Source organism: Takifugu flavidus, chromosome 14 (genome assembly GCF_003711565.1).
Source record: "Takifugu flavidus isolate HTHZ2018 chromosome 14, ASM371156v2, whole genome shotgun sequence".
NCBI classification, from domain to species: domain Eukaryota; kingdom Metazoa; phylum Chordata; class Actinopteri; order Tetraodontiformes; family Tetraodontidae; genus Takifugu; species Takifugu flavidus.
In genome coordinates, this window is record NC_079533.1 from 13,666,522 (window position 1) to 13,684,436 (window position 17,915).

General features: G+C 45.2%; 1 protein-coding gene across 4 annotated transcripts in view; it reads right to left on the minus strand.

Annotated features, from left to right (window-relative positions):
- Positions 1–2,187: 2,187 nt before the first annotated feature.
- Positions 2,188–17,915, minus strand: part of doc2b (double C2-like domains, beta) — a 53,420-nt gene continuing 37,692 nt past the window's right edge. For 2 of the 4 annotated variants that reach the window (XM_057055227.1, XM_057055228.1), the window contains 6 exons: positions 15,981–16,090; positions 14,115–14,241; positions 9,133–9,290; positions 7,175–7,256; positions 5,595–5,691; positions 2,188–5,372 (listed from right to left, as the gene is read on the minus strand). In XM_057055227.1, the coding sequence (XP_056911207.1) occupies positions 5,239–5,372; positions 5,595–5,691; positions 7,175–7,256; positions 9,133–9,290; positions 14,115–14,241; positions 15,981–16,090 (708 nt within the window). In that variant the 3' untranslated portion in view covers positions 2,188–5,238. The remainder of the gene's footprint in view (positions 5,373–5,594; positions 5,692–7,174; positions 7,257–9,132; positions 9,291–14,114; positions 14,242–15,980; positions 16,091–17,915) is intronic. The other 2 variants (XM_057055229.1, XM_057055230.1) reach the window with 2 other exon arrangements.

Sequence of the window (17,915 nt, forward strand, 5' to 3'; positions counted from 1 at the left end):
CTAAGTTTATAGAAACATTGATATTTTTCCAGATATATTTGAAAGTGACTGAATAAGTGGCCACCTGGACATTCCTAAACAGAACAGCTCAGATCAATAAACCTACTGCTGGAAGGCAAATCCCAAACATATCCATTTACTTTTATGTGTAACATGAAGTGTATTGTATTAGAAGTGTATTTCTTTGATATGCCTTTTATTGCACCAGATTTATTCCAGTTAATAAAAAGAAAATTGAAACAAGTGCAGGGAAAGGATTTATAGGTCAATAGCATTTTATATTCTGCTTTAGCTGGTAGTAAATTGCTTAACTTTGGATCTTCTCTCACTCCAGAGTAAAGATTTAAACTATTCTGCCTCCTCTCAGACCAAACATTCCTCACAGCGGTGTAAAGGATGGCCAAACAACGGCAGGTCTGGTAATAAGTAGCTCGTTACAGAGCAGGTCCTGGAATTCACTGCCATGCAAGAATAATATCTGTAAAATATTTCCCTGCTCTGTGTAAACAACATATCTATCAAAGTCAGCACTAACTCCGGGAAGAAACGTGCATCAACAACTATAAACATCTACCCTATAGTGACAGAAGGTGGCCAACAGAGGTCAAACATGTAAATATGAACCAAAATAGGAATCCATCCGGGGACACGCAACAGCGGTTACCATGACAACCTGTCAGAACAAAAGATCAGCGTCAAGGTATTGAAATATGATGAGAGAAACCTTTCGGACTGCGTCTGTATAATCTGATCATCTCCAGAAATGATATAATCAGATATACAGTATTTGTCGTAGAGGGGGGCACGTGTTTGACTCATGTCTGTGTGCAATATTTTCATCATTAAATCGAGTTTCATGAGTGTAAGAGCTAATTGAAGCTTGAATGCTCCCCCCCCCACCGACCAGTAAGGCTCGGAAACACCGGAGGACAGGGGTCTCGGAGCTATAATCTCTTCCCCGTGACCCAGATCAAAAATCCTGAGAACAACTGGACTGTTGGCAGGTCTCAACTCTGCCTCCACCCGCCAGTAAAAACACCAGTAATCTGTCCAAACACATTCTTCGGGATAAATGTAAACCTGTTATATCATCAGCTGAAATAAAGTAATATGAATATGAAATATAAATAAAGAGTGGATACATGTTGATTACACATTTAACCAGATTTTCAGGTCTTGATTGAAATTTTACCAGAACAGACTTCAGCCAAAGCTTGAAGTGATAAAATTCTGACTTAAACCGAATCTTTCCGGGAATCGATTGAACTGAATGGCTTGCAGTGCAAAATACGAACAAGAGGGGGCGCTTTAGTTTAATTTAATGTAAATACGGTATATCTCAAATCCGAATTACAGATAAAATATAAACGAGACTATATGAACAAAACAATCAGTTTAAATCTGACTCTCTGTTCTTCTCTCCTGACAGGTTTCACTTAGGCACCAAACCATTTTAAACCAACTTTATTCGGGATGAATTTGATCGGCTCCTACCCTTAACAGGTCGTCTTTTGCGTTTATCTATGGCAGATTATTTGATAATTAGCATCCAGGTTAGCTTCAGTTGTTGCTTTTAGACATGGTGGGGTTGTAGTTTGAGTCCAGTCTAGAACTATTACCATGACCTACGACCCGAAACATTTGGACTCTTCTCCGCCATCTTTGATTGGTTTAATTAAGAGCGCGAGGAGTGACACGTGATTGAGGTCTTTTTGCACGCGCCATTTAAACGCGTAATTCCGCATATTTTATTGGCATCAGTAACAATAATTTAAGCCTTCGCGTTAAGCTCCTCGTTATCTGCAATCATACGAATCTTTTACGAATTATAATTGTTTTACTGGTAATAATCACAGTTGGAATCAGTTTTAATAAAAATAAAAATATTTTAAGCACATTTTGTCTAATATTAAATGAAGTGCTAAAAGAGTCTGTTCAAATGCCATAAAAGCCATAAACTTTATGGCTTTTATTTTGTATGGCATAAAGAAATACGCTGCTTCATTCATTCTATCTTATTCTAATGTGAATTTCTTTTGCTGTGACATGAATTAATATTTTTTGTTGTAACCTTTTAACCATCTTGACCTCACTGGGCACCAGCACAAACCTACTTAAGGAAATCCTCAAATTCCAATTTTGCAAACAACTACGCAAAACCGAAATAAGAAAAAAGAAGACACCGAATTGGCAGTTTGGCATAGTACTAAATTATAATTAGAGATAATGCATTTACAGTCATACATTCAACAAACCAGAATGATGCAGTCAAGTGCCTGAGTATTAGAAAGGAAACGAAACAACAAAGGAAATCTGAATTCACATCAAGTCACACCTCTGGAGAGTCAATAACAGCAGCCAAACAGGCAATGCAATTGTGTTCAAAGATACAAAATGCTGTCCAGAAGAAAGACTTATAGCATAATTTTAGAGCATCCACAGTCGTGTATTTTTTTCTTTTTCAATACAGAAAACAGTATCAAACATTAGGCAAAGTCATCTCATGACAAAACCAAGAACAAATGCATGCAGGATTCTTTTTCCTTTTTTTCCATTATACTGAGCTTGCATACAAAGGCAGACAGATACAAAATCAAAATCACATCTTGTAGGTTGTGTTCGTTACATATTCATCAGAGGGGGTTTCACTGGGGGGTGGGGAGGAAACGCCAACCACGTTTGAACGCGATGCTCAAAACTCTCCCTCTGCCGGCTTTGAAGGCATCACCTCCTTGGTCACAGTCACATGTTGGTCTGATGGGGGATGGAGATAACGCAGAGATGGGAGATAATAGCAGGAATAACAGGTCAGAAACGCTTCCTCCACGTGGTGCAGGGACCACCGCCTCACCGTTGCACAGTGATAATTTACAAGAATGATGGCGCCACAACACAAAAATCACAGAAAAATCCCGACGCGCTCGGAACATAAAACATTGATAGGATGCATAAATAAGAATAACATGATGTATAAATCGGCAATATGAATTTAATATCTCAATCTTAAATTTGCCAGGGGAAGAATGTTAGCGATACAGAGAATTTATCTGCACATTCCTCTAATAAATGTTAATAAAAGGGGTTGAACGTGTTACATTCTGGAGCTGCATACCAAAAAAAAACCCCAACAAACATAAAGAAACAATACACCAACAGTAATATACAGCCACATTTATGAGAATAAAAATTCTGCCCTTTTCAAGCCGGCCCATCCAAGTAAATTCAGGTTTCACGGCTTTGATTTCAGCAAAAGTATCTTTGCTCTTGCAGCAGCAAACTTGAACAGGCTGTTGTAAACAATACATGCGTTTGTTATTATCGTTATTATCATTTTATACTAAACGTAAACTTTTTTTTTTCTCCTTTCTTTTAATTTGGCCCTTTGGACAGGCAGGAACATATTCAGCCACTATACAGTTGAAATGCTGTCAGTGAGTTTTCATTTATATGTGTTCTTTTTTCTGTAGGAATGTAAACAAAAAGCTGTGCACACAACAGAGCTATCCAGTCAACAGAGCTGCCCAGTCCACAGAGCTGCCCAGTCAGGCTCTCCTTCGGCACCACCACTTAAGCTGGAATGAACCATCAGGTGGGCAAGAAGTGTTTTAAAGCTTTGCCCTACTCTGGCCCCTCCTAGATAATCACACACTCAATGATGCGGAGCCACCCTCAACCCAGCGACCTACTGACTGAGTTTGGTGGCGCATGCGCGGCTGTTTGAAGGACTTTAGTCTTCAGTGTGGAGGGCTTTAAATCATTGGGTATAAATATCATTTAGACCACAGGAAGTTGAACACTATGAACTACAAAAATAAAACTTTGACCTTGGAGCCACGATTCACCTCCGGCTTCATTCAAGCGGCCCCTGAAGGATCGGCTGTTGAGACTAATTTAGATAAACGTGACAAGGATCTCTGCAGTGATTCTGGCAGCTGCTCCAGCCCAGAGTAGGAATCCTCAGGTTGTTACAGGACCGTCCTCAGATTCCATCCATCCTCCATCCTCCCCGCTGAGCTCTTCAAACAGCCAGTTCAGCTTCTCCTTCACTATACTGCTCTCAACCCCCCCCTTCTTTCTCCTCCCTTCATTTCAAACCTGAAAGCACAAATCTCCACTCGCCTCACAGTCAGATTCCATGTTTTGGGACCAGGAAAGGAGTAATGGTAATCTGTAATTCCATCTTCTCCTCACCTCCAGGACCCTGAGAACATCTCTGGTAGGTTCCAAGTCATTAAATTGACCCTCCTGCTCCCTAAGATCATCCTCAGTTGGTCTCCTCTTAGACCTCCTCCTCCCTGACTCTGGAGTTCTGCTCCCACCCCACGTCTGCTGGCTGGACTCTAATCTCTACATTTATATCCGGCCTAAAAAGCATCTATTCCAACCGGTCCTGGTCTGCTGTATTTGGCGTCACGTTCCCGCCTTTCACCCTTTTCACTCTATCCTTTGGTTGGTGACCTTGAGTCGCCTGAAAAGCACCTTAAAAAAGATGCTTTATTATTTTTATTATTATTAATTTTTTGGAGGCCTTAAGTGCTTGAGCCAAAGGGGACTGTCAGATGATCTCTGGCTCACCTCAAAAAAGATAAATTAAAAATACGTCTGGTAGCTTTTGAGGCATTAAAAGCACCAATATCCCAAAATGAGGAGAAGACTGAGTTTTGTTGTAGATTAAGTGTTCTTGCGATTGGGACCCGGGCTTTGTATTGTTGTTTTTTAGTCAGAAATGTTTATTCTGCTGGAAAATCTGCCTGTTGACATTAGATTAATGTGTAAAATTCTAGTAAAGATTAAAAATTCTAGAATTAAAAGGTGTGAAAAAAACTTCGATCCAATTTGTTAGAGATGCTGACGATGTCCACGTCAACATCTCTGTTGATCTTCGTTTCAAACCTGAGAATTTCTATTTGAGGACACGCAGTATTCGGATTTTTGCTACATCCTGACAGATTCTCCTCTCCTTTATCTCCTTTTTGGGACCTATTTATACTCAGGATCAGAATAATGAGGTGTAAAAAACAACCTTTCCAACCCCGTTAACCACGAAAATAGACGTGAGTGGTTGAGATGAGAGAATGTCTGAAGGGGGTCAAGGGTCACTGTGGTTGACAAATCCAGAGGAGATGATGGTGGCAGAGTGGGGGGAGGGGCAGTAAAATTAAGGCAGTCCTACCTGGTGCACGGGGGAGGAGTGTGTGTGTATGTGTGTGTGTTGGGGGCGGGGGTACAGCGGGCTCTTCAGTCATTTAATGAACCGGGTAATTCATTGGTCAGCGTGTGCCAGCGCTCAATTTTCTTGTCCTTGTTTTTGAGGCAGTCGAACCAGTGTTTGAGCCGCTCGCCGTTTGCATTGATGCCCAGAGAGACGCCACCTGAAACAAGACCGAGGGTCAGTCATCAGCAGCATCGCCAGGCGCTGCCTAAACACGGAGGCCCCGGTGCGATCATCTAATGATGAACATCAGCATAACATCACGTGTGTTTGCCCGGAGGCCGAACCAACGCAACATGACTCTTTAATGTAAATCCTGGAATTCCAGCGGCAAAAGCGAAGGCGCGATGAATGCTAATGTTGACCAGCATTAGCGACTCACCTATGAAATCGTTGGACTTCCCGATATCATAGTCCCACACGGTCACCTCCAGGGTCTTTTTGGTGAGGTCTGCATATTTTATGTCGTAACAGAACTCCTGCAGAAAACAAAGCAGCAGGAAACGAGATCTCCAGTAATCCATCTGTCTGATACCAACATCCAAATTAAAATGTGTGTTTAGTCAAGTGTGCATTCTGCCTCAAAACAAAACACTCGTTGGGCTTTGTATAATCATCCTCAAACCGTAACGTCATTTTCATTTCCTGATGAAAGCGAGTCACGCATCTCTCGCCGTAATTGAGTTTTTATAACTGTTGCTTGCTCCGTTTGCCCCCCAAAAACACAACAAAGAAAAAAACGACATTCAGAACGCGTCAGACGCATCTGGATTGATCTGGATTCCGCGGTTCAGTCAAGGTTAGCGCTGCGCCTTAATGAAATCTGAGCTCGTCTCGGAGGTAAAAGGCCAAGAGGTGATGGAGGAACACGGCCACAGGAAATGTCAGAGGAAATGTCAAGTCGGCGGCCCCGGCAAGTGTTTGTCCGGGCCGTCCGCTCGTGTACAGGTCTGAGCTGAGCTGCCTCCCGAGGAGCCGCTTCAGCCTTGGAAACTATCGGCATCTTCCCCGTCTGCGCTTCAAGGTTCACCAAGTAAATTTCTGGTTTCAACGCGGTGAGACGGAGCCGGTCTGACTCAGCGGGGGAAGAGACTTTTACCTATTTCACTGCAGCGACCAGACTGAACGAGAAACACAATGAAGGTCAATAACAGCTCACAAATAAGATGAAACCTCAGCCTTAGTAGTCTGGAGGAAGGTGGGTATTTTTTTAAGGGATTTTACGCAATGGGATTGAGCAAAGGAGGTCTTAAGCACCGAAATATAAGCAGCAGCTGGCAGCTACTCAGAACAACAAGAATATGAATGGAGCCACTGGCAGAACATTTTCAGACTTCAGTAAATCATGTCTCAGCAGAGCTACACAACAGGAATAGTAAATGGCGGGCGCCACGGCGTCGACTCACTGTTGCTCAGTCTGCACCCAAACATCCATTTTACTTCAGGTGACCTCTAATGAGCCCAAACATACTTGACCCCCAACCTGCTCACGTGCTCATGCACCACCCCGAAGCACGGAAGGCTTAGCCAGCACTGGTGTAGCTGGGGGGAGCGGGCTTCCGAAGGCTGGGATTGCTCATCAGCGAGTCTGCGCACGGACCCCCAACATCAGTCATGTGACGCTGCCTCCCAGTCGCTTGGGCGGCGGTTCCAGGTTCACACCATCCAGAGTCAACATGTTTGATCAGGGATAAATTAACCAGCAGCGGAGCGACAGAAACACCGGCCATCTGAATGCGCGGCAGGAAGCAGCAGATATGCGGCTGGCTGCCCAAAGATGACCACAGATGGGTTCATTTCTGCTGCTTACACAGATATTTGGGGATTAATTTGGTGGCTGGAGATTCGGAGGCGTTCTCACAGTTGTGGATTTGACAGAGGATGATACGGGCTGGTAAACACAACGTCGGTCTGCGGGAGAAGCCTAGGCTGTGATAAAATGTGGGTCGTCGTGGATTTTACCTCGTTGAACTCAGGATTGAGCGTCTTCTTTTTCACAGCAGTTTTGTGCTTTGACTTTTTGTTCTCGTCCGGCTTCAGATACCTGCAGGAGACAGAGGAGGAGGCCTCAACAAATTCAGGTCGAAGACATGCAGATGATTTCATCCATCAACAACAGAAGCGTTTATGTTTATAGGTCTGTCCTGTAGAGGGCGCTGTGGCACAGTCCTATGTTCAATTTACGCACGTCACAGGAGTATCAGCGCACTTTCCAGGGGAACATCGATGTTCTCACCGCTGACTCATCTTCTGAAATCACATATCTGCATCCATATCAGGTTGCAAGAATGGATATTTAAAAAAAAGAAAACAAAAAGTTCTTGACGTCTGTTTCAGGTGCACATTTGTAAAAGGCTGTGATTAAATATGCAATTTCAGTGTTTGCAAACCACATTCTGCTCCTGTGGGAATTTTTTTGCCCCACTTTTAAACCCTCGATGCAGATCCGTTTTTAATTTTGTTGCTGATTTCCCTTTTCCCATTTTGTTCAGACAATAAAACGAAGAAAAAAAAGACAAACTCGGCGTGTAAATGTGTCAAATGGGCGTATTTGTGCAGCACATCTGCAGCAACGTGGCTGTGTTTGATGGCTCTGCTGGAGTCTGTTGAGCTCTTCTGACATCAGAACTTTAACGCAGTCTCCAGCAAATGAAGGAAATTCTCCACAATTAAAAACAGATTAACAAAGTTGTCGGACATGAATATCACAATGTGTGTGTGTGTGTGTGTGTGTGTGTGTGTGTGTGGGTGTGTGCCTTCATAAATGATGAACAACATCTGCAGGAAAGGTTGTGTTTGTTTTTCTGTGTGTTTGGCAACTGGACTCGCTCTGAAGTGGCACATGTCAATCCTGCAGGCAATTACAGCCAAGCCGTCAAAATCACTGGCTCTTCCACACCCACACACACACAAACACACACACACACACACACACACACACACACACACACACACACACACACACACACTCACACACACGCACACAGACTAAAGAAGAGGGAAGTGGGTTACTGCTGTTGAAACTGCCTTCAGGGAAGTGAGGGCTGAAACTGTTGTTGATGAGGCAACAATCTAATTGCTGTAATGTGATGGGGCCCCCCAGGCCAGATGGTGAATAGTGAAAGTTAGAAACAAAAGCAAATGTTGGAATTCAATGTTTTAGGATAAAAAAGTTCCCTATGTGTGAAATGGTGGGTAGAATTCAGATTTCTTTTCTCTCACTCTCAGAATTCTGATATCGGAGTCAGAATTAAACGCGTGGACGATATTCTCAGTATTTTTCTTTAAAGATTTGGACCAAAAGGGAAAAAGCAGGGAAAATAAATCCTGAGCTGCCTTGACAGATGTGACGGAAGTGAGAGACGCCGTCTGTGTGACGGAGTTTCCTCTCTCCCTCAGTAAATCCATTATCTGCCAGAGTGTCCTTCAAGCTTCAAGCACGATTTTGCAGCCTTAAACTGTTGGGAAATTGTTGCTAGGAAGCTCTCCTCCTCCGCGGGGCTTTTGTTCTGCGCGCGGCCGAGTCAGAAATTAATTTTGCTTTCATTGCTCATCCAGATGAAAAACCTGTTCGGAATTGTTCAGGTGCGACTTTAACGCGACTGCCAGTCTGCTGGCGACCAAACGGTGTCGCCAGACGGCTAAAATAGTGATTTTGAGTTTCTGCTGAGAGGAGAGGAACAACAGGTGGCTCGTATAGCTTCCTACATATGGCCCCTTAATTCACAGATGCTCCACTTAATCGGGAGCTCTGTGTGAACACGAGAACCCTCACGGAAATTTCGCCGTTCCCTTGACGCAGACGGTCGTCGTTACTTTTCTACCTGTCGACGATGCAAACGTAGCCGAGCTCCCGTTGGAAACATTCCACTACGGTTCCTCTCAACCTGCGGAATCTACGCGTCTCCGTGTGTACTGACGTTTTCACATAAGGGTCGGAGAAGCCGTTGGCGTCCATGGCGGCGAGGTGAGCACAGCGGATGATGCCGACGACCAGGCAGGACTTCTGGGTGTTGTACTTGAGGGAAATCATGATGCGGCCGCGCTCCTCCAGGGATTTGTCTTCTGCCTTGTTCACCTACACAGTTCAAAAAAACAAAAGGGGATTTAGGAAGAATGAGGGGCTGAAGCGAGAGGCTCCGGCTCGTCACCACAGCATATAACCCCAGATGTAATTTTTAAAATCCTGCTAATCCCCGGCGTAGACACAGAATCATTAACTGGAAGGATTGACTTAATTGTGCTTTTAAATTTTCTCCTCCTGCGCCTCGCAGGAGATCCATCCTCCGCGTGGAGAAAATCAGCTCAACGTCGACGGGCTTCCCGCCGCCATTGGGAAGATGACGTCATCGCAGAATCAGGAGTCATTTGCTATAAACATCTGCTTAATTCCAAACCCCAGCAGAAACCATCCTTCCAGAACTGATTCGAGTCGTTCTGAGGATGATCGTAATGGAAATTGGTCACATGGTGAACTGTGATTTTCCCGTTAATGCGATGCTGCGTTTGTATCTGAACAATCATCATCACAACCTGCCTCAGCGTGAAAGAGCAGCAAACAGGCACCGTCTCAGGATCAATTCTTCCCTCTCTCATTTTCTCTCCATTCTGTCTAATTTCTATAGCTTATGTCGCAATTGTGGCAGAATATTTCTGACTTTAAACAGACAACAGTTGTAACCCTAGAAATGCACGTTGGGGGTGTAAAAGCTGCTCAGTAAAGTTGCTTCTGTGGGTTCGTGGTTAGCATCGGTCTTAACAGCAGTTAGCCTCCAGCTGCCATCATATCGGTGTGATTGTCTTTCTCACATTCTGCCGGCGCTCATGGAGCACTTAAAACTCTCCAGAGACAACAAAAGACACACTCCAGGGCTCGACTTTTAACCGAAATACAGCTGAAACCTCCGAGGAAGCCATTTGAGCTGCTTTGACCAACGACTTAGAAAATGCAATTTAGCAGCGGCTGATTGCGTGAACACACACCGGACTTTCCCGCACATCAGCAGTTATTTTAGACCCGCACGTACGGGGAAAGACCATTTGTATCAAGGGCGGAAACGCACAGAAGCAGAACCAATTCAAGCGAATCAAGAGCTCCTTGAAAGTGCATTAAGCAGACACTGGCAGTTTGTACCCATTCAAAATGATATTCATTAGTTTTTTCTTCCATCTTTTAGCTTCCTTTTATGATAAAATGCGAATTAAAACCACTATGAATATAAAATTAAACTTTGGAGACACCGCACCTCCAGAAAATGCTTTTTAACTCCATGTGCTTGAGATATGAGACCAGAGAACCTGACTAGCCTAAAGGGATGAAATGTTTTTCTTTAATATTATTTTAAACCTATAACATACAAGCTGAGGCAACAAAAATGCTTTTATTTTATTTATTTTTTAATCTTTGGGACAGCAGAAGCCCCTACAACAGGTAGCATCTGCTGCATCTTCCCATCCCTTGTGTTGAGCACAATTGGGTGCAGCTGGCACTGCAGGTGGGCGCACCTGTAGGCAATTTACATCTTGCTGCCTATTTAAGCAGGTTGTGCCTGCCTGTGTAGGGAGTGTGTTTGTTGGTCTAGTGTGGGAGCTTGGTTGTGTTCCTTGGTGTTGGCTCCTGTTCCTGTTGCCCTGGAGGGCCGCTCCTGTTCCTGTTCTGTGTCTCCTGGAGGACCGCTCCTGCTCCCCTTGCAGTCTAGGAGGACTGCCTCTGCCCTCAGTGTCTCGGGGCACGTTCGTGTTGCGCCGGACTCCCGAGTCCTCGCCGGTCCAGGAGGACTGCAGCGTGTTGAGGACTCACCGGTGTTCCGAGTTCCCGGCAGTCCAGGGGGACTGCGTCTGGTTTGGGGACTCGCCGATGGACCTGGGACGGGCGGACGCTGCCTCCTGATCCCCATGCGGTCCAGGAGGACTGTTTCTGTTAATGTGTGGTCCCCTTCCCTGTAAATAAAGCCTTTGACCTCTCCACCACTGTGTCCTGGCCTGCGTTCGGGTCCGCTACCACCATGTATCGTAACACAAAGCTGACAAGTGACTTAATGTCTTCACGAGCTTCGGCTGATTTTGAGTGGCACAAATGTTCTGATCTAAATGGATGATAGAAAGGTTCAGAGCTGGGCAGGACTGTGGTAGAGAGGTCAGCACGGACACCTGGCAGGAGCTCAACAGGTCTTCATCCATGAGCTTCGTGTGTTTCTCTGTGTCTCAAATCAGCCCTGAGCATGATGGGATCCCCCCTCCTTCCCCCACTCACCGGGCCCGAGGAGTAATAAGTGGAACTTGACTGATAATGGTTGAACAGGAAGTAGAACTGTGGAATATTCCTGGTGATGAATGCAAACAAAAGACTCGGCTGATGTCGGAACATCATTAATCGCAAACTGAAAAGACGCTGGAATTGTCCAGGCGTCCTCTTCCTGTTTCCGTCGGTCCGCTCAAACACAAACCCATTTCCATACACAAACACACCGTCGTGTAGTGTTTGCTTAACAATACTCAGCTAATTGGACCATTACCTCGGGGGGAAAACTCAATTAGGATTGGCCAGAGGATGTCCATTGATTGAATCCGAACGACGGTAGAACCGAACCTCGGGTGAGACTGTCTGAGGTGAACGGACATGCTGAGTCAACGTGCTGCTCACGCTTCCACAAAAAGCAGCACCAGCAGACGGGGCGTATTCCTGGATGAAGTGTAATTTAAGGCTGAAAGGTCAATGCCCTCGAGCCTTGAATCCATTTCAATTTCTTAACTTACAGTGTGAAGTGGGGGAAGGAATAATTAGCCGCCAGGAGAGTTTCCCTCACTACTTATCTGCTTTCTGGAGCTTGACAGAACGAGACGTTGTGACGAGCGCAGACGAACGCGCTCCCCCTTTGTGCCACGTGCGATTAGAGAAGCCCTTTGTAATCATGCGTGGGTGGTTTTAGCAGCCTGGAAATGTACCAGGAAGCTGTGGCGCCCTGGTCACTGTGACAATCATGTCTGTATTCTGCACGTTCTATTTACAATATTAACACAGGAACTAAACAGATGCAACTGTAACTAAGGGGTCACTGCTGTGCTTGCCTTAATTCAGCCTAAGGAGCATTCGGAGCAACTTAACTGGCAAGAAGCTGTGAAGACCAGCTGGATTCTGCAGTAAAGTCTGTAGATTTTTGTATACTTTGACCACGTTGGAGGAATCCAGTGACAGTTGCAGCTAATGAGAGTTAGAATAAAGGAATTGAAGCTGCTGCACCAGCAGCTGGTGAATACGGCGCCGAGCTAAACCGCTAAAGAGGCAGATTTTTCCCTCAGGAGTGACGCAAAGCAGCAAAAAGAGGAGAAAGGCGGCTGAATGTTGGACTTAGCATATGTGGCAGCTGTTTGCCGACACATATGCTAAAGTCAGTATTGTTAGGAGCTTCTTTACGCTGACGAAAAGTGAGGAGAAAAGCCAAAAAAAAGCCCAGCCCTTTACCCTCACGATGGGCCAAATGTGAAGACATGAATAAAAACATGGCCGCCGATGACTGAGGGTTCCTAGATGAGCCTCATTTCCATGAATTCAACAGAGTTTCCACCGCTGGTGACGTTGCTCAGCTTCCCAGAGAGGCTAATCAATGATTTTTAAGCAGTGTTTTGTCAAATCCGCAAAGAGATAATGAGCGAATCATGAGTTGAAATTAAAATGCAACAGGGCAGACTGTGAATTAGTGTGTGTCTGACACAGCTGTCCAGCTGAGCTGGCGGAGGAGAGAAGCGCATTACCAAGACCCAATGATCTGAGGCGCTGGCAGATTAAGCCCGAGAGACTCTCCTCCAGCACTGGTGTCAATCCAGAGCTCAGCCTGGCAAACACAGACCCGGCGGTACCGTGACACCACTGCGATGGAATACTCACATCTCACTGGTCGTTAGTGCCCTGATCACAGGGGGTATCAGGCCTGGCAGGAAACCACGCCAATCAGTGTCGGAAAGTAGAATCTCTTCACTACTGTGGCCCAGAACATCTGATCTTTGCCTGACTGACACCGACCAGGAAACAAGTCGCTCGCCAACAAGTTTCAGTAAAGAGAGTCTCTGAGGTTGATCCAGAGACGCTCATTAGTTCGTCGGCCCGAAAAGGACCAGAGCGAGACCCTAAAGACGACTTTAAAGTATGGATTTGCTCGCAGGCGTCAGGTTTTTCTGCTCAGGCTGTGACGGTGTGATAGACCACATCCACTCTCGGCTCCACGGTGAGCAGGTCTGCTTTCAATTTTCCATTCCCTCATTCACATTTACTTTGGTCGCGCCTGCAGCGACCTGCGATCCATTTTCAGTCCGCTGGGAGCTCTGAGCGCACCTGACTGACGGCATCTTTTAGAAATACCATCACACCACACTTGGGTTCCTACCATAACTTTAAGTTCTTCTACTGTATGCGGAGAATATAAAACATTTAAAGTTCAGCCATGCTGGAAAATAATGGAAAAGAATATATAAAAATCTTATTGTCACAGAATTCACCACATTTTCTATTATTTAGGGTTTCTGCACAGCGAGTTGCTTTAAACTACAAAATAAGCCTGGATATACATTAAAGCCAGAGGCTTCTGAGGCCACACAGGTAATATCACCCTCAGTCATGAAGCACTAAATCAAGGCTTTGCATCATATCCTCTAATGCACAAAATACAGAAGGTAAAAATGTCTCTGTTCGAGCTTCAGCTTCACTTCCTTCGCTTATTACTTCATTCACAACTACACCATAAAGGACGGTACTGGAAGAGATAGAAGCTCAACCAAGAAGCAGTAACACGTGAAGATTTTAACCATAAATCCAACATATTAAACAGAATAGAGCAAATTAGGCTGTCGTTAACACCGCAGCAGCATTGTTGTCTGTTGCTAAGAGACGCGTGTGTGTCGGACTTACAGGTAACTGTTTCTCCAAGCAGTTGTTGAAGTTTTTGGTCTGGTTGGGCTTCAGCTTCTTCAGAGGGATTCGTGTTTCGCCGATGAACTCATTGTGGCGGAATTTATCCTCGTCGCACACCGAGATCCTGTCGACAGTGGGAGAGAGTGGGCGGAGTCCAGAGACGACAGGCAGAGGTTTAGTAGCAGACAGCTCCAGCCTGAGCCCGTTACCTTCTGACACTGGGACGAAACACTTCCCAGGAGCCTGAGGTGAACTTTAAAATGAACACGAGCTGGTAGTCATGTGATCCAGCCAAGCCTGTGACATTTTCCAGGCGGCCTTACTAATTCGCACGTTTATTAAGACAAAGTCACTAACGAGTCACACCGTAACTAAGAGTGAATTAACAGAATATGAAGCAGTGAGTGAGTTTCTTTGTTCTGATTCTGCCTCTATTTTAAAGAAACAAACACCGTGAATGGGTGGTTCTATAGGTGTTTTTTAGCCTCAATATTAGGGGACACATTGGATTTCACCTTCCGATATTTCACAGGCCCTCAAATTCGCTTCTGAATCACGATGATCATTAATTTAAGAGTGAAAGCTGCTCGCGACAGTGTTAGTAACCGATCAGGAAACACTGAGACGTGAATCTGTACCTATGCTGATTTAATCCCATATTCCACATATATGGAACAACGTCACAGCTATGCCCAGTGGGGACCTTCGCTCCGACTTCAGAGGCTGTAGCTCCTTATGCTTTAAAGCTATTTCACTGAATCTCTAATGAAAGGTGGCTGTCAGGCGCATCACCGGCTCTGATACAGGTGTAGAGCACCCTGCCACCCCGGAGTGACACCGTCCACACCCACGGCGGCACCATTCTGGTGTTACTCCACAGCGTCTGCTACGAGTGTTTCTCCCTCTGCACACTCAGCCGCTCCACACTGGTAAAGGTGCAGGCTAACACCTATTAGCATCGTTAGCAGCAGTGGCGGCATCAGCAGATGTGAACCGTCCTATGTGACATATGGGGCCGGATTCAAGGAAGTTCGAGGAAACGAAGGAGTGTGGCGTCTCTGCGGCGGAGGGGCTTTGATGGACCACCAAACACTGGAGGAATGTCAACTTCCTTTTAAATCTGATATTCTCCGCTGATCTTCTGTCACAATTTTGAAAGGATTAAAACTAAAACATCTCCGAATCATTATAATGTCACCGGCCCGTATAAAACAATAACAGATGTTTTGGAGAGGTTGGCTTGAGCTGCTTCTCGCGCCACCATGAGCCCGTTAATCCACATAATTACATTTCTCATTATGTGTTATCCTTTTGGTTGAGACGGGAATAAGAGAAGGTCAGGGGTTTTACTGGTTGAACAGACAAGACGCAAAGGAAAAATTGAATTCTCGTGCTGTTTTAATTATTTCGATCTTGGAATTATTCCCAATCACTGGGTGTCCCACAAGACTGCAGGCCCAAATTCAGGTTTTTTTTATTTATACTGGTGTAAATTTCATTTTTAAGGGGTGTAAAAAAAGCCTGAAGTCCACTTATCAGGACACAGGCGGTGGAGTATTACAGCGCTGCAGCCACAGGAGTGATTACACATCTATTATATAACCTACTTCCACATCACCGTTAACTATCTGGCAAAAATAAAAAAAGCTTGTTGAGTAACACTTCTATTGTGTAACACTGTCCTGCAACAGCATCCCTGTACCTGCAAGGTTCTCCTCTCAGGTGCTGGAGTCAAGCAACAAACCTCAACAAAAGTTTTATTTTGGAGATAATGGCAAACGTCTGTGTGGTTGTTTCACAGCTGATCTGATGGTTTGAGCGATGAAGCTAATGCTAACGCTAACGCTGCAGATCAGTGGGTACCTGAGCGTTTTTCGGACCATGTCTTCGTCGGTGATGCCGTAGTAGGTCAGGGTCTCGCTCCATACAGGGTTCAGCGTGTTGTGCAGGGTCTTGGTTCTAAGTTTATTGGCCTGGAAAAGAAAGGGAGAACATTTTCCGGGATCATTCATCGCGCTTCAGCATAATTAGACTACATTAGAGCTCATGCCTCAGGTGTCAGGTTTCTCTGAAATTCTGCCAAAAACATCCCATAATTATGTACAAAGCGGTGAAACGCTGTCAACGACCGAGTGGAAGAAAGGAAAACACCAAGGCCGAATTTGCATAAAGTGGTATGAAAGAGATTGGCAGGAAGTGGAGGACGACTTAATGGCGTGAAAAACAGAACAAACCAACAGACGGTTCGTTTCTTCTGTACCTTCACGCCATTTCCCTCATTAGCCTGGAAACATCAGCACTGAGCTGTTTTCAGGTTCCTGCACAAGGAAGCAACAGGCAGCAGGTCAGACTCTGGCTTCATAAACCGATGAACCCGATGGTCATGTGACAGAAATCCCTGGCATTTCATTGGCCGTCTGGCAGCCGAAGCGTGCGCACGGCTGAAATCAATGACGGGGTGAATCAGCGGAGTCGGAGTATTATTAGATTATCGGCATGGAAACACCCACCAGCCGCTGATGAGCCGTTTGGCAGCGCTGAGGGTTGAATGCAGGATTTGCGGTTGGGAATGACGAAACCTGGAAATCTCCCCAGGAGAACCGGAGCGGCGCACATTCAGCCTGAGATTATTATGTCTTTTATTGGTTCATTTATGCCATGTGGAGGTGTTTTTGGGAATATTTTTAAGCACCGGTATGAGTTAGCATTGACAGCTAGCCTGTTTTTGGGGCTCTACCAGGTTTAAAGACACTCATCTCTGTATTTGTTTCTCAGATTTTTATATTTTTCCTTTAAATAAGTATTGCCTTAAACATTGAGTAGTTGTATTTACACCAGAGGAACCACTCCAGCCAGTCGACCAGATATATACCAAATATTACATTTATATTCTAACTGTTATGAAGTCGTGGTTTTAATGTGCATTCTTCTTCTTCTTATTGATATTATTTGGACTTGGAGTGCCAACACACTCCAAGTTGGATGCCAGCATGAACCAGGAGGAAGCCAGAGGCCAGTGCAACAGCATATGGTCTGACCCTGGTCCTGAGGCCGTTGCTGGGGAGGACCAGTCTGGGTCACTCCTGAAGGAGCGGCAGGCTCCTGTTGTCTGTTCCATTTACACAACAGCAGGAGAAAGTGATTCAGTCATTGTTGCTTCCCCACCCAAGAAGTGGCTTGTTGATGTTGTTGTGGTCTGTTGAACAAACATGACCCCCACCCCCCCACCCCCCACCCCCAATAGGTCTGTGAGAGGTGCTGAAGAAGCTCTGCTGGTGGATCTTCTGGCTCAATTACAGAAGCAGATGAAGTTCAGTCCCAAGTCACACAGCTGCCGCTGCTGCTGCTGTTGATCACTAAGTGGGCTGTTGGCACCATGACAACAGCTTGAACTAAAATACTGTCACATGTCAATAAATCACCGTCACACTCGGTGAGTTGGTGATGAAATGTTCCTTCCACACGTGGACTCCTTCAAATGACTCATGGAAATGAGGTTCTGGATTTATTTTAGCGGAAGATTAACCTTTCTACAGTCAGAGGACGATAACTGGTGTTAAACTGGTTATATAGGGACAGTGAGGGTAAATGGGCTGGTTGAACTGGGAGAGAAGGGATACATGTACTGGTTATACTGGAACAGCAGGGACATCATACTGACAGAGGTTAACCGCGGAAACACGAGGCCTTCGTTTCATTTCCTCTTGAGTCGATATTCTGACGGGTGTAATCAGAGTTAATAAACGCTGTTTCCTGCAGCTGTGTCTGGTTCGGATTCTGTAAAAACTGAATTAAGTG